The sequence below is a fragment of the Seriola aureovittata genome, chromosome 17 (genome assembly GCF_021018895.1).
Source record: "Seriola aureovittata isolate HTS-2021-v1 ecotype China chromosome 17, ASM2101889v1, whole genome shotgun sequence".
NCBI classification, from domain to species: Eukaryota; Metazoa; Chordata; class Actinopteri; order Carangiformes; family Carangidae; genus Seriola; species Seriola aureovittata.
In genome coordinates, this window is record NC_079380.1 from 64,850 (window position 1) to 87,270 (window position 22,421).

Consider the following 22,421-nt stretch of genomic DNA (forward strand, 5'->3'; position numbering starts at 1 on the left):
TATTTGTACTGGATCAGCTGTCTGGGGCACAGATTCAGTGTTTTCTGGATCTAGTCATGCTGAGAAGGATTTTTTCTCTGGGCAATCTCGAACGAGATGTCCCTCTTTGCCACACCCCCAACAGCCTGACTGACTCCTTCTGTAATCTGCGCGTCCTCCTCCTCTACCTCTCTGTCCTCTACCTCTTCCTCTAAAACCGCGTTTTCCTCTACCACCGTGGTAGAAAAACTCACTCTCTCCCTCTTGATAAAAGGCTCCAATGTCCTTCTTTTTCTTTTCTTTTATAACCCTTTCTGCATGGAGGGCATGAGTAGTGTATTCATCTAAGGTTCCTGCAGTGAACGCTATGTAATGTCTCTCAACCCACCCGCGGATAGCATCTTTGGACCCTGCATGGAGGGCGTTTTTTAGTTGTTGGCGGAAAACACCGTTTGGTTGTCCATCATCCTCCAAACCACTGTGCATTTTGAAGGCTTTTGTCATTCTGACTGTATAGTCTTCAAAAGACTCCTCATCTCTCTGTCTGACTTTCCCTATTTCTGTATAGTTTGCTCTTCGTCTAAACCTGAGAGTGATTCTGTCCTCTAGTGCTCGTAACCTGATTAAAAGCTCAGCGGAATTGTGAGCTAAGGCAGCAGGTGGAACTGCTCCGTCCAACGGACTCCAGTTTCCGCATACGTGATGCCAATCAGCGTTTAAAGCTGCCATCCATACTTGCTGCACTTCCTGTCCATTAAGATGATATGTTCTCCTTATCTGGTCCATTTCCTGGATAAACTGAGTTATATCCTCTTTGTGTGAAACGAGTCCTTCCACTGCTCTTTTAACATCCTTCATGGTCCATGTTCTATACACCAAAATGGTGGGGGGCTGATCCCCCGCAGTATTGGGGTTAGCCACTTGGATCATGGGATAAGCTTCAGCACTATCAGGTGACATGTCAGTGATTGATGGAGTAGATGCAACCGGGGAAAATACCTCTCCCATGGTCTTTGACCATTCATACTGGTTGCCTCCTGCTCTGGTGCTTATTTTACGTGTTTGTGTGTCTGCGTATTGGGGTGGGTTTTCTTTAGGCAGTGTAGGATATATATTTGGTATTGGTCTTGCTTGTCCTGCAGCTTCAGCCTGTTCTTCCTCATTTGCTTCCTTATTTTCCTCTTTTCTCTTAACTGGCCCTGTCTCATCATCTTCCTTCCTCTGATACATGACTTGTTTATCTTCTCCTTTTTTCTCTGCATGTCCCTGCTTTCCTTTTTTCTCTCCCTTTTTCTCTCCTTCCTCTCTTTTTACTGCCATCTTCCTCCACAAGTCTATGTCACTGTATCCTTCCTTCTCCCTTTTCTTGGGATCATTTTTTGTTTTCATGACTATCTCTGTCTCTAGTACGGCTAGTTTTCGGGTGTTTAGTTGACCCTCAAATCCATATTTTGTTATCCATTTATCTAAGTGTTTTATTTTATTTGGATCCTGTTTCTCAACATATTTCCAATCTTTACATGATAACTGTTCTTTTGGAGTTAGTTTGCTACCTCCCTTTCCCATTTTACTTCTTATTTAGTTTATTCCTTTTATTTATTTTAGCTTATTTATTTATTTATTTATCAATATATATATTTATTTCTTTATTTCTTTACTTATTATTCTTTTTCCTTTTTACTGTTATACTTCGCTGCTTGGAATCGTTTAATCTATTAATATATTTATTCCTTTCTTTTTTTTTTTTACTTATTTTTATCTCCCTAGGTACCTTTAATTTAGTTCAGCTTGATTCTCTAAAATTTTATTTCATTTATTTATTTTTTAACCTTATCCTTATCCTTAACTCGAGCTTTTAGTTGTTTCTTGCTTCTTTTAAAAATTTGGATCAGTCCTGTCAACACCTAGGGTGTTCTAAGGACCGATTTATTTCTTCGTCAGCAGGACAGCACTTCAAATCCCTGTTGTGGTAATTCTCACTTCAACTCTTTCGAGTGGAGAATTCTTGCCTTTGCATCCACAAGAGGTTTGCTGTTCACTTCCCACTGCTTTATATGAGATTAAACACCTAGTGGTATTTCAATCTCCATCCGCTTTGTCATTCATTCACAGTTTGTTTTTTCCACGGATCTTTTACGGGACTTCGCTGCCCATTATTGTTACCACGCACGGAATTTCTGTCTATCCGTCGTCAAATATTATTATCACGGACTTTTTCGGACTCCGTCGCCCTTCTTTTACCTGTCAGAGCCTAGGATTCACAGGGTTTTTTACAACGCGCAATGACCCTCAGTCACTCGCTTGTTTTTAACAAAACTGTACTCACCGCTGTTGTCCTTCCCCTCTTGGAATACCGTCAACCATCAGATCCCAGCTGGTGGGCAAACGTCCAGTCCTGGAAAAGGATCTCAAGAGCTCCCACTATGGAGCTCTGCTGTGGCCACAGTCTTTCCTGGAGTTCACCCTCCCGCTGGGAACCTCAGGTCTATTGGTATCCGGCTCGAAGGACCAAGTTAATGTCAGGTTTACACCACCTAAGACATTTAATACTGAAACACAGAAGAGAAAGACAAGGGCGTTATTTCTTACTCGCGAGGAGAACGGACAGAGATTTGCTCAGTTACAATCTCCAAACCCGCTCTGAGCAAACTCCACCGTCTCCTCTCTTTTTATTATCACCCAAAGACTCCAAACACTCCTCCAGCAGCAAGACATACTTTATCTCAAAAGGCCTGAAGGTCATACCAGTACAACATAAAGTATGTCAAAGGTAACATAATACAATGAGTGAAAGGATGTCAAAGGTGAAAGCATGTCAAAGGTAATACAAGGAACAACATAATAAAATGAGTGATCATAATAAACGAACATAATGAATGAATATGATGTATGAATATGATATGGGTGTGATTGTGCTACATGGTATGAATGTTTATTTCATGGTATAGAAGTAGAACAGACTGATCCCAGTCTGTTCTGTACAACGCTCATGTCCGCCTGTGGTCCTCTCCACCATCTGCATCCTGTTAAGACACTACATTCTGAAAACAACTACATACATGGGTTAGGGTAGTAAAACATGTTAACGACATGTCTAACTTCAATACAGCAGAGCGAGTTCATGTTAAGGGCAAGGTAAAGACTAACCACATATATGATCTAAACAGCAAGGCAGAAATGTTCAATTATCAAATATGAGATAACCATATATATACAATTATTCCAACAGATGCAATGTAATTTTCCACCACTCCTACTATATGAGGACCTGAAATTGGATAATGTAGTCATTCCTTTTTTTAATTTTAAATTTACATATCATGTTTAGCTTCTGTGTAGGGTTTGATGAAAACCGATCTAAAACCAGTTTTCGACAAACTGAAAATGGGAACAAGCATATCAGTTTTCTATGAACTCATAACAAGCACATCTATCTCTTAATTTAACTCATCACAATAGATGAATGGATCACTTCTCTCAAACGCTATCATGTTGTGATTTGCTATAAATGGTCATGCAAAATTATGTTCGGAGTCAGACCTTGATTACACCTCTGGTGCAAAAGCTCTGTCCTTTCAGCTAAAATAAAATTTTCTCTGCAAACTCTATTTGTTACTTCTGAATAAAAAACAACTTTTTTCACCAGTTCATTTATTCAGTTCTATTGCTCCAGGAGTTTTTGTGCTGTGTGTTCAGGATAGAGAACTTGGGATGTCATGTAGGCGCTTTCTGTGGACACCTGGGCACTCTGGAGTTAAGGGAAATTAATTTTCTCTGCACAGGAATAATGTAAATCTCCCCTCTGTCGCCAAGTGCTTGCTCTTTGTGGGAACCTTTTGGGTTTCTCTCTATGATCAAGTAAGGTCTCGACCTCAACCTGTAAAGTGCCTTGAGATAATATATATTATGATGAATGGTTTAGCATTTACAAGGAAAAATTAGAGTTTCAGTGGCAAAAAGAGTGGGAAGAAGAACAAAAGGGGTTGACATTATTTCTCTTTGCAGCCATCCTTTAAAAGAAAGCGAATGTTGATAAACTCTTGTAGAAGGGATGATGTTATCTTAACTAGACTGAGACTGGGGCACTGTGATCTAGCTAGCTATTTGAAAGAAATGGGCAAACATTCAGAAGGTCTCTGTCAGTGTGGAAATTTGGAGACAGCCCAACATGTTGTATTGGTATAGAGCAGTCTAGAATTTCTTCATTCAACTTGCCTATATTTAAAAAATATAGGACAAACAGGTATTCCTGGTCTGTGGAGGGCAGCATTACGCTTTTTAGTGTACAACCTGTCGGAAATTCAGAAGAAGAAGAAGAAGAAAAAAAAAAAAAAAAAAAAAAGGAAAAAAAAAGAAGAGAAGAAAAGAAAGTGCGCCGCGGTAGAAAGCTGAGGGACATGACCAGTACAGAAGGTGCTCTTCAGTCAAGCAAGACTCAGCGTCACATTAAGAACTTAACAGGTCAGTTTTTGTTAAGAAAAAATGTTTCTTTACAGTTGACGCCAAGTTAAATGTCCGTTACTGTTAAAGTTTCTAAACGGAAAGAAACAGAACTCATTTTATGTATGGTTTGGCCCGGGGGCATTGTGTTCAGTCGTGTTGTAACAGATCTTTTTCATTGCAAGGTGAAATAGGTTGGTTAATGGTTCTGTTTTTAACATTGGAAAAAATGTGACTGTCACAGAAACGATACTAAACGACATTTTATTTAAAACCGAAGTAGCAGTTTTTTACGAAAAAATTCAGAAAACTCCTTGTCGGAGATTTAAAGCGTGTCATATTGTGTTTCTCACACCATGCTGGTGTTTTTGAGCATTTCACTTCAACCAAACCTGCTCCCAACCATACACGCTGTGTTGCTCCTCTTTTAACCAGAGGCCAGGAGGGTGTGTTATCCTGTTGGGTAGATTTCAACACTGCAGTTTGCTGCTGGATCAACACTCAAAGTGTTGCTTTGACTTTGTCAAATAAAAATATTTTTAAACCCGTTTCTCAAGCTACAAATGGCATATGCTTTTTTTGTTTCATACATGCTAAAATTAGTACATCATTTGTGTACGGAAAAACAATATATTGGAAACAAACATCAATATGGAACTGATAAGATTTAAAATTATGGTTCATGTTGTACAAATGTCATTTCTGGCTACCATCTTCTACCAGCTTGGGAAGCAAGTTAAAAATCTTCCTTTGAGCAGTCAAGTCAGTCAGGGGTGTGTTTTTTCATCCAGATGGTTAAAATACTCTTTGGGGTTTATGGAACTAACTTGAGGTCAACAGGAAGTGTTTGGATTTGATTTCTTGTGCTAACAACTCTCTGGATTTTTCAAATAATGTTGGGAACCATGCAGGTAATCAGATGCTTTGCTCTGTGAGTCCTGGAAATTACATTTATAATTCACAATGCTCAAAGGTGTGTCTATTTCACAGGTATGTGTCCTGTCACATGTAGGATTTTTTGTTTGAAAGGTTTTGTTACTAGCACAGATACAATATCTAAAATCGTTTTTTTGATTGCTCAAATATAGCAAATTTCTGATTGTTAAATACTTGCTAATCTTCAAATTATGTTTTTCATTGAACAAAAGAAGCCAAAATTCTTGAATTTCACATGTTTAAAAACAAGTGATTGAAAAAGAATATTTCCTAAATAAAAAAATTCCAAAGAAGTCAGGACTAAATGATCTTGTGATTTAACAGTTTGTCAATTGATTCACTGATCGACATACAGGAGATCAACAACAATTCTGATCGTGGGTTTTTTTATGTAATAGTACAGATTATTCTAGACAAACTGACCTTAAATAACAAATCCACAGTAAGGCAATTAACAAGCGAAAATACCAAACATTTACTGATAGCTGCATCTCAGTTTAGAGGATTTGCTTGTTTTCTAGTAAGAAGTTGAGCATCTTTGACTTTTAGACTGTTGGTCAGACAAAAGAAGACATTTGAACATCACCTTGGGCTCTTAAAAAATCTCATGAGCATTTTAAATTTTTATGGTACACACTAAATGATTGACTCAATGAAATAATAGTAATTAGTTTTACAGGAACAGTTCAGACTGTGCCAAAACAGAATAGAGTAATTTGAGACATAGCCCTCATAGTTGTCAGTGATGTAAAGTAAAATGATAAATCATTTTGTCTCTGTGTCACCACAACATAGTATTATGCAACACAACTGTGGTTTAGGTGGTATTAGAAAATAAATAAATAAGTAGACATTGAAGAGTGCTTCTGATTCTCTCTCCTTTGTTGACATACATTTTATTGGCCTCTGAGGGAATTCATATCACCAGCTACATTGCTTGTCTTCACTGCAGGAGGCTACAGTTTTAAACTGCATGAAGCACTTGACTTTTCCCTCCTGTTTAACATATTCGGAAAAAACTGCAGCCAGACCTCTTAAGTTGGATAGTAAACAGTGTTTTGTAAACATATCAGTGAACTGTGGTCAAACAGCCTGTGCATGTTTCTCTGGCACATTCCGACAGAGAGAGAGAGAGAGAGAACCAGTCTGTTCAGGTCTCAGCCCTGTCTGAAATGACATCACATAGATATGCATGTGATAGTACAGATTGTTCTAGACAACACTAAAAACAAATCCATGATACAATCTGAAATCTGGCTAGTTCAGGTTGTACATGTAGATATGGAATGCTTGTTCATTTGCCTTGTCTCCTGGCTCCTCAGGTGACCCATACATTGTTCTGGCTGTCTTAATTAACTTATTTTTGTTCAGACGAGCAAGGAGGTTTCCTGGAGGTGTTAGTGAGTATACTGTACATGAGACCGTCTTTTGAGGAAGGATGGCTTCCGTCCCATTCTCATGAACGCGACATCTCATTTACGTGGCATCTCAGTAACGCCTTGAGGGAATTTCTTTAGATTTAGCGACATTCACTTGGATTCCAGGATGAGCTGACTAGATTTTGGTGGTCTAAGGTCAAGGTCACTGTGACCTCACAGAACACAATTTTGGCCCCTTGAATGTGATGTCTCCAGACCACCTTGAGGTAATTTCGTTAGATCTGGCAAAAGATGATTTGTCAAAGAGGCACACTTTTTGCCATAACTCACTTGTACGCTAATTATGACACAATTTAAGACAAATGTCAAATAGGATAAAATGATGAAATTATGACGTTTAATATCCAAAAATTCGCAAAGGTCAACTTGACTGTGACATCATAATGTTCTGCAAAAACACTTCTTGCCATTACTCAATGCTGTAACAGGAAGGGGAGATTGTGACCATATTTCCTGCAATTTGGCTGGTTGCTAAAGGCAAACAACGAGGCAGTGATTCTAGTTTGCTAGATTCTGTTATTTCACCTTTTATCTTAGTGTGTGTGTGTGTGTGTGTGTGTGTGTGTGTGTGTGTGTGTGTGTGTGTGTGTGTGGTAAGGACAGGAGAATTTTGTGAAAGTGAATACTCTTAATCATGTAATAGACAGACTCTGCTCCATGAAGCACACCGCATTTAGCTTCTTTTGGGGTAAGATTGACAGGACATGGGGGGGGGGGGGTGGCTTCAGACCTGAAGCCATTCTAGTTAGGAGATGGGAACAGCTTTCCTTTGTAGCTGCCAGAGAGCACTGAAACCAGGATGCTTAGTGACGGATAGGTTTCTCCACTGTATTTCTGCCTTGCTAATACTCTTCCAACAGAGCCTCTAAAATGACCTATTCATGGCAGAAAAAAAACTGATTGCACTATTTGTAATGTCTTTACATCCACACCATGAGCTGTCGTTTTATGGTTCAGCAATCATGATGTATCGGCATCTCTCCTCTTTTTGCTCTCCTTCTCTTCATTCATCTCTGCACCATTTCCTCTTCAGTATACCCTGGTTCAAACTTATATGCTACAATAGTCCCATAGAAACTTCTTGTGACAACATTATTGCAATGTTTCCCTCACTTAAACTTGGGCTGGGTGCCCATATATGTTAACGGCTACCCAAGTATATTTGGTGACCCATTTTAGCATTTCTTAAAATCTTTATAAAGATCTGTAACTTACTATTTTGCATCGTTGCTTCATTGTAGAGCTGTGCCCACTTCTTGACCCTTGCTCTCGCTCTCTCACACAAACACATTGACAACAGAACCATATGTCATAGTCAGACTTTCCATTGGGAGAACAGGGAGAAATCCCACCGCATCTGTGGGCTAGTGGGATGTCAAAAAAAAATCTATTAAAGGAATAGTTTGGGTTATTTGATGTGGGGTTGTATGAAGTAGTCACGAATAGTCAGTAGATTCAGATCAGCATGATATCAGTTAGGAAAGATGTGCGAGAGAGAGATATGTGTTGCTGTGCACAGGGCCAGCAGAAAAAAGTGTTTTAGACACTTTTAAAACACCCACGAAACAATCCAATATCCATTGAAATGTACATTTCATGTAGAATATTTTCAGCGGTTTATCTTCTTGTGAAAACAGCACTTTGTTATGGCACTAAATTTTTTCAATTGCTGAACACACAAGCGCACCTACAGAGCGCACTGTTTTGACTAATACTATAGATAGAAAAAGAACTGTGCAGAGGGTTAGGGTTAGACCTACCACTCATACTGCCAAAAGTTTAGGGCTTCTAAAGTAATTGGACGGATACACATGAAGTCGAACAGAATCATCATATTTAACATTTCTTGTAAAATCCTTTGCAGTCAAGGACTTGCTGAAGTCTGCGACCCATAGACATCACCAGGTGCTTTCTATCTCCCCTAGGGGTACTTGTGGCCTTCATTGCAGCTGCCATTAGCTTTTGCTTGTTTTGGGATCTCTTTGACTTGAGTCTGGTCTTCAAGTGGAATACATGTTAGGTCTGACTGAGATCAGACGACTTACACGGCCAGTCAAGGATAATCTACCTCGTCACCCTAATGATAAAATTTTGTCCAATGAGTTTTAAAGCTGATGCTTTGATTTGGCTGAATCTGAGTGGACAGAGTGCTCCTGTATTGTTGAAGCATGTTGTTGCTTCAGTCAGCAGTGAAATCATCAATAAATGCAAATGTGCCAGTTCCACTGCCTAAGCCATAACAGAAACTCACCATGTTTGACAGGTGAGGTCATGTTGCTGTTCCTTTTTTTTTTTTTTTAATCCGCAAAGTCATGCCACCAGTACAACCCCGCCAGTAGTGATGGATATCGAAACCCAATATAAATGGGCCCCAGCCCTCAATCAGTTCAAACAAGGTGGACTACAGCTTGTATGGAAAACAGGGCGAAAATGACAATTAAATACCTGCCAACGATGAGGCATTTACAGCATCCAGTTGCGCAAAGAGCATGTTGTAAAAAGAACACTTTTTATTTCTCTGCTGCTTGGACGTAAACCAGGGATGCCATGGTTACGGCCCGATTGAACATCACATCCGGCCCGTGGGTTGATATGGGAGAGCTTTTTTTTTTTCTTTTTTTAAATTTAATGTTTTATTTTTTACAAACACCAAAAATGTGAATTAAATCAGATAATTTCATTAGGTAAAAATGTGTTATGAACGAATAAAATAGGTTACATACTTTATTAATCCTGCGGAGCTGCCTGGTGTGACTTTGAGCATGGAGCCCCCCTCCTCCCCTCGTGCGCGGACGATATAGCCTACCAGTGAAGGAGACAACGCCCATCCCTAAGCTTAAATTGCTTGCACAAAACTTTTGATCAGCACTCAGCATTTGTTTATTGTTGTTGTTCATTAGTGCCACGGGTGCTCAGCTCCGAGGCACTCCTCTACAGCTAGTATAGCTGAGAGGAGTGCCTCGGCGCGGAGCCCTTAGGCATCTATTAATCTTCTGTTTCTGGTTTATTATTCTTCCGCCAAATTTCGGCACGTAACTCGTCCCGCAGCTTTGAGAAAACCCCGGTAATATACACATCAAAACGTGTGTCTTGATCCCGCAAGGGTTGCTATGACTTTTGGTGTTAAAATTCCAATTTTTCCCAAAGTTATTCCCAAAAAACTGGGAATAAATAATGCATTAGAAATGCATTGGAATTTTCTTTAGAAACCCACCTTTTTTTTTTTTTTGACAAAATTGCACCTTTTTTCTGAGTCACCCAGCTCTCTCATACCTGCACGTAGAAATGTGATAGAAATGTGATTGCTGCCGAGTCCGGCAGCAATACCTGTCTCACTCTCATTGACACCTAATGTAATCGTCTTTTTTTTTCCAAAAGAATCTCACTCTGTCTACGCACTGAGCTTCCTCACTTATTTTAAGGAATATCTGAATAAAATAGAGACTGTAGAAACTTCTGGCTTCAGTGTCTGGCACGGTCTTTTCGGTTTATGAAAAGAAGTAACGGTTTTCTCATAATTTGCAGTTGTTTGAAGCCATGTAGAAGCCAAATTCTGGGCAGATTTTCACATTGCTATGGCAACGGCAGCTCCTGACCTGTGTGTGTGTGTGTGTGCGTGCGTGCGCCTAGCAACCAGATAACCAACTCTCCAAGCTCCGCTATCTTTACATTAGCTGCATGTTAGGTCTTAAATTACATTTAGTTAGGTCTTAAATATGTAAGTCCATTTACTGCTTCCTTCGTTGGTTTTTTTTTGTTTTGTTAAAAGAGTGAATGAAGCTGTGACGGTCTCCGCTGAGACAGAGGAGAGGAGAAGCTACTAGCCCTCTCTCGCTGTCACTTCTAGTCGCGTTGCTCTCCTCCCCAGTAATGTTAAATTTAGCACAGAAAAAAACATAATAGTGGTAATTTAAATAGCGGTTCATGGGATTTATTAACCGTCAGGGGTCCCTCTGTCCTTTTTTGGACATTTTCTTCACTTTTCTTTTTTGATTTGCTGATCATTTTGGCTGTGTTACAGCTGAAGGTATGGATTTCTGCAAGAAAGTGTATTTTTTGACATATTTTTAAAATCTAATGTCAGTTACTGTTACAGGTCTATTATACACTGGTAACACATTTTGTACCCTCTGGGGTTCCTCGCGTCCAAAAAAGGACACACAAAGAAAATGCTATAAAATCATCATATATCAATATTTTTTTCTGCTTTTTTTGCATAAATCTCTTAAACCACTTCAGTTCTGCTCAAACCTACCAAATGTTTATTAGTTTTCGGGATTTTAACCCTTTAAATGCCAGTTTGAAGACATGTTGCCTCTTGTTTTATTAAAAAAAACAAGACAGAATATGAGATATTTCCCACATAATACATGATGGAGGGATGTGACATTGTTTTATATCAGAGTCTTTGATATCAAGACATTTCTCAAAACCAGAGTATGATCAGGGTGACTTTTGAACACTGGAAATAAATCATGTACTCATCCCGGCAGTAGCCCCCGTGGCACTCAAAATTTCCCCGGAATTTTCTAGTTTAAACTAGTATGCACAGAGAGCGTGAGGGGGCGGGCGAGAGAGAGAGTGCGAGCGAGCAAGTGTGAGAGCTAGAGTGAGCTCTGCGGTCTTGGCCATTAGTTCATGTTATTTTTATGTAGGTAATATGTTGTCAAATATGTTTGAACTTAAATAAACTAGCCTACCTATACAGTAGTTATGTCTCGTTGTATTACTTTGTCCTGGTATTGATGTGATGCGTGTCATTGAATAATGCGCAAATAGATATTCAAATAGTTTGAATATATGTGTTTTTAGAGGGAATATTCGAACGTCATTTTTGAGCAATTTTGACAGCCCTGGATAGGACAATGTTACATTTTCAGAGTGTACTGTAACTTGCTTTAGGCTTCTATATAATTGTAGGCCTCATTGTGAGGCTATTGTGGTGCCAATGCAATTTCTTTTTGATGTGTAGGCCTTAATGAATAATTTCAAACAGTGATGTTGACTCAGTTCGAAAGTGTAATTCGGCCCGCTGAGGTCTCACTTGAAAAAAATCTGGCCCTCTGACCAATTTCACCCTGGCATCCCTGACGTGAACAAACAAATACTATCCCTCCGCTTTATGGAGTTTACAACCCCTTCCTCCGAGGATATTACCCTCTGCAGTCCTCCTTACACATTTTTGGAGATCACATTTATAAAAAGTAAACCATGATCAGAAGGGATGCATGCAGGGCCCCGGAGCTGAGCAGCAGCAGCCATCAAGGATGGAACAGAAAACAGGAGAGGCTTCAGCTTCTGATTTTTTTTTTTTTTTTTTTTTTTTAAACCTCTATTACTTTTATAAACTGGCATTTAATAAAACTGATAGCAATTAGGACAAAGTAGTCCTCCACTCATTTCCTCTTCTTCTTCTCCTCAGTCCGTCAGCCTCTCTTTCACTCAGACTTCTCTCTCTCTCTCTCTCTCTCTCTCTCTCTCTCTCTCTCTCACTATCTATCTATCTCTATCGGAATTAAGGCAAAATATTACTTGAAAAGAAAAGAGTGATGGACCTGCACTTGTTCATTTGTTGTTCAATTGGGCATTGAACAAGTCCCAGCTAGATTCATTACTTTTTAGTGTCCCTGGGAAACATTTCCACTTGTGTTTTTTTTACAGCGCATGTGTTTGCATATAGATGATGTTTTCTGAGTGAGCAGCGGGTTTGTCTTCTTAAGTTGCAGTGCTTTGAGCTGTCAGGGCCACCGTATAAAACCAATGAAAAATAAAGCAGTATTAGTCTGTTCTTCATATTTATTTTCATTTTGTGACTTTTTAAGAGACGTTAAGAACTGTTAGGGGTATCGTTAAAGTACCAGATCAATAAAGCTACAGCTGCAGCAAATCTCAATATCACTGCACTGCAGAACAGAGAGGTCCAGGAGATCCTTTGTTCCAATGCCATCAGGCTATACAACAACTCAGCCAGAGGAAGTGGACAAATTAAATTTTTATTTTTTATTTATTATTATCAACAATGGGCCAACGGACACATGAATTTCCCCTAGGGGATAAATAAAGTATCAATCTATCGTATGAGCAGCACCATTTTGCCATTGAAATCTAAAAAGCGTAGCACAATTTGAATTGGAAAAAATATTTTATAGGGATGCCCCAATCAGTCCCAATCATGATTGGCCAATTTTCATTAAAACTACATAATTGTTAGGTGGTAATTAATGCTTCTAGTCACCGATCACCTGTGGTTAATACTGTGGTGTCTGCGGCTGAGAAAGCACTGTGTGCTATGTAGTGTGGTCCCCCCCTCCCACCTTGTTCAGTGTGCTAGCACTCAACAGGTGTTTAGTGAATTTTTTTATTTATTTATTTTGAAAATGCAGGAGATAGTAGAGATATCAAATACACGTAGGACTGCATGTTCTGAGGCATAATTAACATGAACGCAACTTGTATCTGACTTGAAATCCTATTATTCTTTAGTTCGGTACTAAGTTAATGTTCTGAGACATATTGGCTTTTATTTATTAGACAATTGTATAGCCTATTGAATAGGCTTAATATTTTTTGAACAAAGTAAAAGCATGTTTTTAAACTGAATAAGGATGACTTTTTGTAGTGCTTTATCGGGTTATGACATAAGCTGTGAGGTATTATTTTGACATTTAATGGCTAGTCTGGATATGCATTACAGATATATGTAATTCAGTTCTTTCTAATCAAAAAGAACATTTCAGATATTCACAATGACATTCTTCTTTGGACAAATTACGTCACTTTTCCCATTCATGTTAATGGGGTTTTTCATTACAGATATCCTTAATTCAGTTGTAGGTAGCCACAATGTCAAATCTGGATATCTGCTACTAAATTATGACCATCCATAATTCCAGTTTGAGATCTCTACACTTTAATCTTGACTAGTTATAATTCCAGTTCAAGATATCTATATTGTCTTTTTTAGATATCTTAAATTATGTTTTAACTAGTGAAAACGTTGTTATAGATATCTTGAACTCAATTGTGACTAATCAGAATTAAATTGTAGATATCTCAAACTGGAATTATGGATAGTCATAATTTTAATTGTAGATATCTATTATCAAGTCATAGATATTCAAATGAATTTTGATTGGAGATATCTTTAACTTTCATTCTGCCTAGTCAAAATGCAATTAAAGATATCTTGAAATAGAGTTATGACTAAGCAAATTGATGTTGCAGATATGTGTAATTATGTCAGAAGTTATGGCAAGTAAGAGGAGGGGCTTGCTGTAGGTGGGAGCCGCTTACAATTGTATGTCTAGAGACGATAAAAATTCAATATGATGGAAATTTCTAGCACAACTCTCAAGTGAACGAAGTTCTTGTTCTGCAACCGTCATTTCTTCTGCTAACACTGTTCAAATTTGCTGGGTGAATATCCTATGGAAAGCCTCTTCCTCTCTTCCTCCTCCTGGAAAGCCTCGCATGAGCAACATCATGCACAACAATTCTGTCGAGTCAAAATGATGTTTGCGATATTATTAGCTTTAATTCTACCTAGTTAAAACTGATGCACAGATATCTGCAATTGTCATAGATGTTTGACGAGTCAAATGTTGTTTTCAGTGACGTCATTGCTGATATCTGTAATTCAATTTTGACTAGTCAAAATGTAATTAGTAACAGTAAATACAGCTGAAATCACAGCTCAGTCTATGTCTTTCATTTATGTGTTTGGTGATTTTGTCAGACGACATCAGAAATATAAAATCAGGATTTGACCAGAGGCGGTCCAGACATAAACTAGGGTTTGACCTTGACCTTGTTTTTTTGTTTAGTTTTTTTGGTTTGTTTTTTAAAAATCAACTTAATTGTAGTGTCGCCGTGCAGTGCATGGATTCACTCAGCCACTCTTTGTCCCCCTCTTGCTTACCTCGTTATTGGTTTGACACAATGTGACGCAATGGAGTATATACAACTATACGTTGTTTAGTCCAAACTACTTGACAATTAAAGAATTTGCAGTGGAGCGCATAATATACAGTAATATTTAATACTAAAGCTGCTGAAAAGAGCTGCAATTGCATTTCTGGCAGTGGCTCCCTGATATTTTGTGACTGTTCAAACAGGTGAATATTGCTTATTTTGAATCCCAGCAAGAGGTTTCCAAATTATCGTCAAAGGGGGAAGGGGAGGGGTAAAATGTTTTATGTGATGATGATGATGATGATGATTATATAATAAAACTTTTAAATTAGAGAACATCTTTATGCTACCTGGCATATGTGCAGGTGTATGTATTGGTATTTCAATGCATATATATGCTGCTACAGGTGAGAACTACACCGAAAGCAACCAATAAATTTCAGTTATGCTCTTTGCAGCGTGTGTACGAATATACACTCGGTTTGCAGTTTCTTAGGTACAGCGAAGTAAAACTAATGCAGTCTAATACAACATTCCTGCAACACATTTCCCTTTCCCCAACAGAAAGTTGGTGCACAGCTTACTGACAGCAGAACTGAACATAGGACTCATAGTTGAAGGATCCACTGTCAGCATTTTAGCGTTTAGCCAGACAAACCGTGCACCTGTTGGTCACGCAAGCCATGTATTAGTCAGTAAAAAATTTTACTTTATATGTAGCAAAGTGAAATATTTGACAGGGGGGTTAAAAGTTTATAGATCATGGATGCAATAAAATAAGATTTGGATGCACCACTTTGCTGGAGCCAGGCTAGACACATGGAATATGTATATAATAAAAAAATTACTTGAAAAGATATGACCTTCAACTAGACAGAAGCTACAGCAGGTTGAGAAATACAAAACCAAGAGGTACTTAATGGCCTAGTTGTCCAGTGGCCCACCAGGGAAACTCCTGGTACTCAAGATAGCCAGTCTGCCCTTGATCACAAGAGTGGGACATAACATGATGCCTTCGACCCTGGCGCTGTCACAGGCATAGGCATTAAAAGTAATAACTCATGTTACTGACCAGATACATAAAATTTGTCAGGTCTGAAAGTGGAGTACAACCACAGGTAGAGAGGACTGCTCATGGAGAGGATCAGAGTCAGAGTGCAAAACAGGACGAGGAGTCAAGACGAGGATATTCAGTTGCCATGTCATTAGGCATTTATTAGTGCAAAGTGGACACTTGTGTGATTTAAACATCACTTTTTATTAATTTTCCCCAAAGACATTTTAAACTACAAATCCTCCTGGAGACCTGGAATATTTAAAGTATGTGTATTTCAGCTATTATAGACCCATTGTTACACTGGGATATTGTTTGTCTTTCTTCACTGGAAAATAATCAGACTATACAGTACATGATAGGAGGAATGATAAACGTGAAAACAAAATGCAGTTTAAAAAGAATCTGAATTTTCTCATTCAGCCGAATATCAGCTGAGACAGCTGCTACAGATTTTAAAAATTCTAGAGACACAAATGGTGTATTTCTAAATGTGACACAAAGGCGGCAAAGGGTTTGTCCTTCAGGTGAAAGATTGACGCCTGCATGTATTCCTGGTAGCCCAAATATGTTCTAATAGTTTTATCATATAATCATCATTATCTCAAAACAACATTTTTTACCCCTCCCCTTTGAAAAATGTAACACAATGAATCATTTACTCATTACTTTGTATGTTGAGAACACTTTTATACAAGTCATTTTACTAAAATGTCTTTTAAATAACTGTACTACTTAAAAGACACTGTTTTCCAGTACTCTTTCCACCCCTGCTGAAAAACGTGACGGATGGCTGCTAGACTGCGATGCTGCTGTTACTGTTCTGTCAGGGAAATGAAGACATATGAAGCAAGCAGACCAAATTGCACCAGTCCAATTTTGTCCATGTATGTCCATCGATGGCACAGAGGAATCCTGCACATGGTATTCTCTATGAATTGGACTTTTTTTTTTTTTTTTAATTCTGCTATAAAAGTTAAATGTTCAGTTTGTTGCCTATCTTAAGTGTAATTTGGCATTCTATACAATGTAATGCTTTTGTTGACATCCTTGATCGTCGTGACTATGGAGTTGGCAGGCCCGTTCAGTCAGGTAGAGAGACTGCTCTACTTTCAGCCCCGCCCAGATACCTGCCGGCTTTGATATGCACTTGTCCGACAAGCACATTGTCAGTGAGGTGTGGCATTGCTCTCAGTGTAGGAAAGTTGGAGCTAGTTTTACTGAGGACAAATTGACACTGAGGGAAGCTGAGTAGGAAAATCTTTATGTAGTGTGATTTATTTTTATTTATTTTTGAGAGAATTTTGAAGGGATTTCTTGTGGACTACTGAAGGAACAGCTTAAGACATCAGGCCAACACAGGTGTGTTTCATTTGTTATTGTGCTACCAAGACTTCAGTTTCAAGGGTGCTGTCCGTGCTTTCATTATATGGTTTTACATGCAAGTGTTAGCTATATTGTCAGTAACTGGCTGTTGTGTACTGTGTATGTATGTATGTATGTATGTATATATATATATATATATATATATATATATATATATATATACATACATACACACACACACACACACACACACACACACACACACACACACACACACACACACACACATATCTCCATTTGTAATAACAGTTGTAGCTCAGGGCTATAGTTCGTTCTAATTCTGGGTTATGATCAGGTGTTTTGATAATTTTTAAAGCATATGGATGCTTCTCCAGACATAGATGATAATCCAGTGATAAATGATCTAATAATCAACAACTAGGAAAGTAAGAACCAAGTTGATGTTTGGTTCAGGGTATAGCTGCTGATGGGGTGCAGGTCTGATTGTCCATCCTGAACTGAAGTGGAAAACATCCCAATTTACCTTGAACACAATATCATGTGATAAAAGCTTCCAGCTCTCAGCAACTTCCACCAGAATCTGGTAGGAGCCTCTCAAAACTTAAGACTGGAATTTAAATAGTGAACACTTCCTTTTACAGCCTGTTGTCACCTTCTGAATGAGAACAGGGAATGGCATCAGTTGAGGAGGGCGGTGTGTTGCTTTTTACATTTTTCTTTTTTCCCCAGAGGAACAGGAAGAGCCACTGGATGTTCAACAGGCTTTCTGTTGACTATTGTTTGATGCTTATTATGCATTTGCATTTTATTATGCATCAGTTGTTTGACAAATATAATTCCTTCACATTTGGTGAGTGCATCCACTATGGAACGATTTATTTGATTTTGAGCTGGTTTGGAAAATATGAGAGTTTTTCCTAATATAGTTAAAGGTTACAATGTATGAGAAGGGTGTAAGAGGTGTTGAGAGGTAAGAATGTAAAACATTTGTGTAAATTGATTTTTTTTTTTTTGTTGTTGTGAAGATTTGAAGCTCTTGGGCCTAAGACACAATGCTTCAGAACACAGGCTGAAAAAGAAATCAGCTATTCCTCATTTCTTGATTCCCTGATTGAAACTTGCCAATCAGAAAAACACATAATGTAACTGTAGCAACATTTACATTACATTTACATTCACTCAAATGGGAAATGCTTTTATCCAAAGCGACTTAAAAGTGAGGCACAACACAGCAAGGTATGCGAAGCACACCCAGGATATATTTGCAAGATTTCTCTTTTCTCTTAACAGGAAAGATCCTGATTTTTATTGCATGTGTTCTATTTTCTTTTTTATACTTTAAATAACTTAAGATAACAAAGTACATTATCAACAAGGTTTCACAATAGTCACAGATTATCTTGGAATTGTTTTACTTTGTTTGAACTTGATTTTGTTTCTGTTAATTTATTACATTTTTCTGTCTTCATGATTGATTTAACACTGTACTGTTGATACTTCTCATTGACCTATGCAGTTCCTTGTACTTTACCATGAGACACATCCTACCCTGAAGTTCCTTCGACTCCATGCAAAGATTTCCTCCTTACGTTACACCGATGGACCCTCAAGTGTGTCCGCCCCCCCTGAGCAGCAGCCAATCAATGCTAAGCGGCCTTGACAAATCCCCAGCCAGCACATTTAAACCTGGCCACTCACGCAACAGCAGCACTGGCTCCTCCAAACAATCAAAGCAGGTAACAAGCCTGACAAGTACAAAATCTGACTGTACCAACTTGTTTTGAGTGTGTGGAAAAAATAACGTTCATGTTGCACCCCTTGCTGCCTGTATTAATCTGTTTACTATATTTAAAGGTATTGTATTTATACCATTTTAGCCACTAACAGATTCACAGTTTTGATTATATTTTGACTTTTTTGTTCATAAAATAGCTTAAAAATTATAATAGCTGTAGCTTTGAAAACAGATGATATTATTGACCTATTTATTGTACCTTTACATTTACCAGTCATTGGAAAAGCATCAGATTTGTAAAAATTATTATATAGTTGGTCAAAATACTTTTGACCTACAATGAATGCTTTTATTTTTTTACAATTAGTATTTTTTAATCTATTTTTTTTTTTTCTTTGCTTGGCACAAATGTTTTTCCATTTCATAGAATTACTTTGTTTCTCAAAACATTTCTACTCTCCGCTACTACAAAATAAACCAAAATTAGTCAAGACTAAGACTGTTGGTGTGAATGTGTTAAGGTGTTTTCTCTCTGTGTCTGACAGGCTCGTGACTGGGAGGTATTGGATGACTTGCAGCATCTGGACATGTGTTCTGTCCCTGGCTCCTCTCTGGACCTCAGTATCCCTGGGATCTGTGAGGGCTACTTGATGAAGAGGAGAAAGTACCCACTCAAAGGCTGGCACAAGGTGAGCACAACACAGATTGAACAGAATCTGAACTTTTCTGCTCCGTTTACACAGGTTTAACATAATGTAATAATATAGCAGAGATGTTCTACCTTCTAACCAGTCTTCATGATGCAACTCCAATGTCCTATGGGTAGTCTTTGTTTTCCTTGTAACACTTAACTATGATTGGTTCGTTTCAGAGATACTTCCTTTTGGAGAAAGGAATTCTAAGATATTCAAAGACGCAGCAAGATGTAAGTCATGAGCAGAAATATAGCTTCGAAGACTAGGCTGGCCCACAGTCCTAACAGATCAAGGTAAATGTGTTTGAATAGATGATGAGAGGAAATGTATAAAACATACTCTGTCATTGTGTTTAAGATTCAGAGAGGGAAGCTCCATGGGTCTCTTGACGTCAGCCTGGCTGTCATGTCCATCAACAAGAAATCCAAACGCATAGACCTGGATGCTGGAGACAACCTCTACCATCTCAAGGTAACTGATACAATGGAGTTCCCATGGTTTTTAGAACCACTGAGTTGTTAACAGGATTATTAAGTGGGAATAAGACACAAATAGTAGTCGATGGCCATTTCCAAAAATGTATTTCACAATCTAGAGGATCTAAATGAAGTTTGAAAACCAAATGTCTGGTCATTCTTTCATCTGAAGTACATAACACTTTCTCCTTGTTCCCCTGTTTTTCAGTTCATATGTATCTTCTAATTTGCTTTCTCTCTCCCTTCCTTCCTGTTAGGCAAAGAGCCACGATATCTTCTACATCTGGCTAACCAAGCTGTGTGCCCATCGTGTTTTTCGGAAAAATGAGGCAATGAGTGTCCATCATGGCGTCCTTCATGCTCTCTCCGCGGGCCAGAGTGCCCTGCCAGCCATGGCCACGCTTGCCCACAAAAACAGAGCAACAGTCAGTAGAGATTTCTGCTCAAACTGAAACAGAAATTTAAATATCTGATGTAGTAAATCAAAGGTTTTCCCCTCAAGGGTGCAGCTCTAGAGCCATCACTAATGACACACACATTTGATATAAAATGCCTTTTTCATCCCTGGTCAGTATCACTAAAATGTTAAGTAATTACAAATCCTTTCCATTTGATATAATTGTATTTATTTTCAGCCAAAATCCAAGAAGAATTAAACTATAATGAAGTTGATGTTGTCAGACACGCATATATAAAATCAGGATTTTGGCAGCAGCAAAGCAGCAGCTTGCAAGTGACTGCTGTTTAACATGTAGTCTTAATAGACCACAAAACTTGTTCGATGTCATGACAACAGAAACAGAAAAATATGTAAATCAGAACAGCTTCATTGTGAATTCAGCTGTATCAAAATACTATATATGTGAGCACAGAGAGGAGGCAAAATGTAAATAGCCTGTGACGCAGTCCAGCCATATACAAGGTTTTGACTTGTGATCCATTTTATTTTCTGTCGATCGATTAATGGACGATTCCAGCATTATTTCCAGTATTATTTCCAGTTTTGTCCACAATAACAGTTGTTTTATAGTTCAAAAGAAAAACTGAAGAAAATGAAAATTTTTCTGTCTTTAACTGTGATGTGTTTCATCCCTCAGCCTACTCACTATGCCAGCTCAACCTCAGTGTACCAACCAGAGATGGAAAGCCCCGCCCCCGCCATCACCTCCCGTCCAGAGGTGACCAGCAAGGTGTCAGCCTGGCTGCAGCAGACCCATGACATTGATGCATCCTCTAATGGTGAGAACCGCCATATTTAAATCCAGAAAATAAACGTGTGTGGGGGTGCATAGTCGCTGTGTGTGTGTGTGTGTGTGTGTGTGTGGGCGCCAGTGCGTGTGTTTTCTCATAAATTCTAAACTGTTACCTTTTGACCTTCTGTCTGCCAGATCTGACTCGCTGTCAGGCAGAGCTGACAGAACTGGCTCAGCTCATCCAGCGACTCCATTGGCTAGAAGGAGGCCTGCCAATCACAAACATGGACCTGGAGATGAGAATCAGCATGCAGGTGAGCGTTCTCGTGACAATTGTAAATGTCTGATTCCTCAAATATTATTTCAGTGGAAAAATAACTGGTTGAGATATTCTGTCTTCTGTTTAACCTAAGCTTTGTCTTCTTATCGCTTTAATTGAACAAGTGAACCAATGTTAATGAAATAACACTTCAGGGGAGAAATTAAGTAGATTGAACATATTGGAGGCATTAAATAGAGATAATCTGTTCATTTTTTACCACTGCTGTATGGGGAAAAAAATAGATTTAGATACTGTCATCTATACTTCAGTATACAAAAACATATTCAGCAATAGAAAACCATCTTTTATAATTTTAAGAGCTATAACTTGTTTATCTCTGTTTTAGAATCTGTCCCTGGAGAAACCCAAGAAGAAGATGGGGAAAGTGTTTGGTCACTCCAGGACTTTGTCCCGTGTAGAAGCCATGGGGGGAATGGTAGGACTGACTTTAAGTACTTTGAAGTTAAGGTTTTTTGACGTGGGTTGTATAAAGTAGTCATATATAGGCGTTGCATTTCCTGCTGTAGAGTCTAATCAGCACACTCCCAGTTAGAATAGCCGACCGGGGGCACTGGCAGAGTGGCAAAGCTATGTGTTGCTGCGCAAGGGGCCATTAGAAAAAACATGTTTAGACACTTTTAAAAACGCCCACTGAAACAATCCAATATCCATTTAAATGTACGCTTCATGTGGAATATTTAACACACCTATGGAGTGCACTGTATTACGCCGCTTTCTGATTCACTCAACTGACCTGCGGCTGCAGCGTAATACAGTGCGCTCCGTAGGTGAGCTTGTGCGTAGGAATACGGTAGTTCAGTGGTTGGAAAAATGTAGCGTCAAAGGAAAGTGCTGTTTTCAGGGAAAGATAAACTGTTGAAAATATTCTACATG

General features: G+C 38.6%; 1 protein-coding gene across 5 annotated transcripts in view; it reads left to right on the top strand.

Moving 5' to 3' along the window:
• The first annotated feature begins 4,306 nt into the window (after positions 1–4,306).
• The window catches only part of LOC130184958 (oxysterol-binding protein-related protein 7-like), a 29,914-nt gene continuing 11,799 nt past the window's right edge, over positions 4,307–22,421 (top strand). For 3 of the 5 annotated variants that reach the window (XM_056401090.1, XM_056401093.1, XM_056401095.1), the window contains exons 1-9: positions 4,307–4,440; positions 18,623–18,842; positions 19,387–19,530; positions 19,713–19,766; positions 19,894–20,007; positions 20,270–20,437; positions 21,110–21,251; positions 21,401–21,519; positions 21,874–21,963. In XM_056401090.1, the coding sequence (XP_056257065.1) occupies positions 18,675–18,842; positions 19,387–19,530; positions 19,713–19,766; positions 19,894–20,007; positions 20,270–20,437; positions 21,110–21,251; positions 21,401–21,519; positions 21,874–21,963 (999 nt within the window). In that variant the 5' untranslated portion in view covers positions 4,307–4,440; positions 18,623–18,674. Of the gene's footprint in view, positions 4,441–16,945; positions 17,122–17,859; positions 17,957–18,622; positions 18,843–19,386; positions 19,531–19,712; positions 19,767–19,893; positions 20,008–20,269; positions 20,438–21,109; positions 21,252–21,400; positions 21,520–21,873; positions 21,964–22,421 lie in introns of those variants that run through there. The other 2 variants (XM_056401091.1, XM_056401092.1) reach the window with 2 other exon arrangements.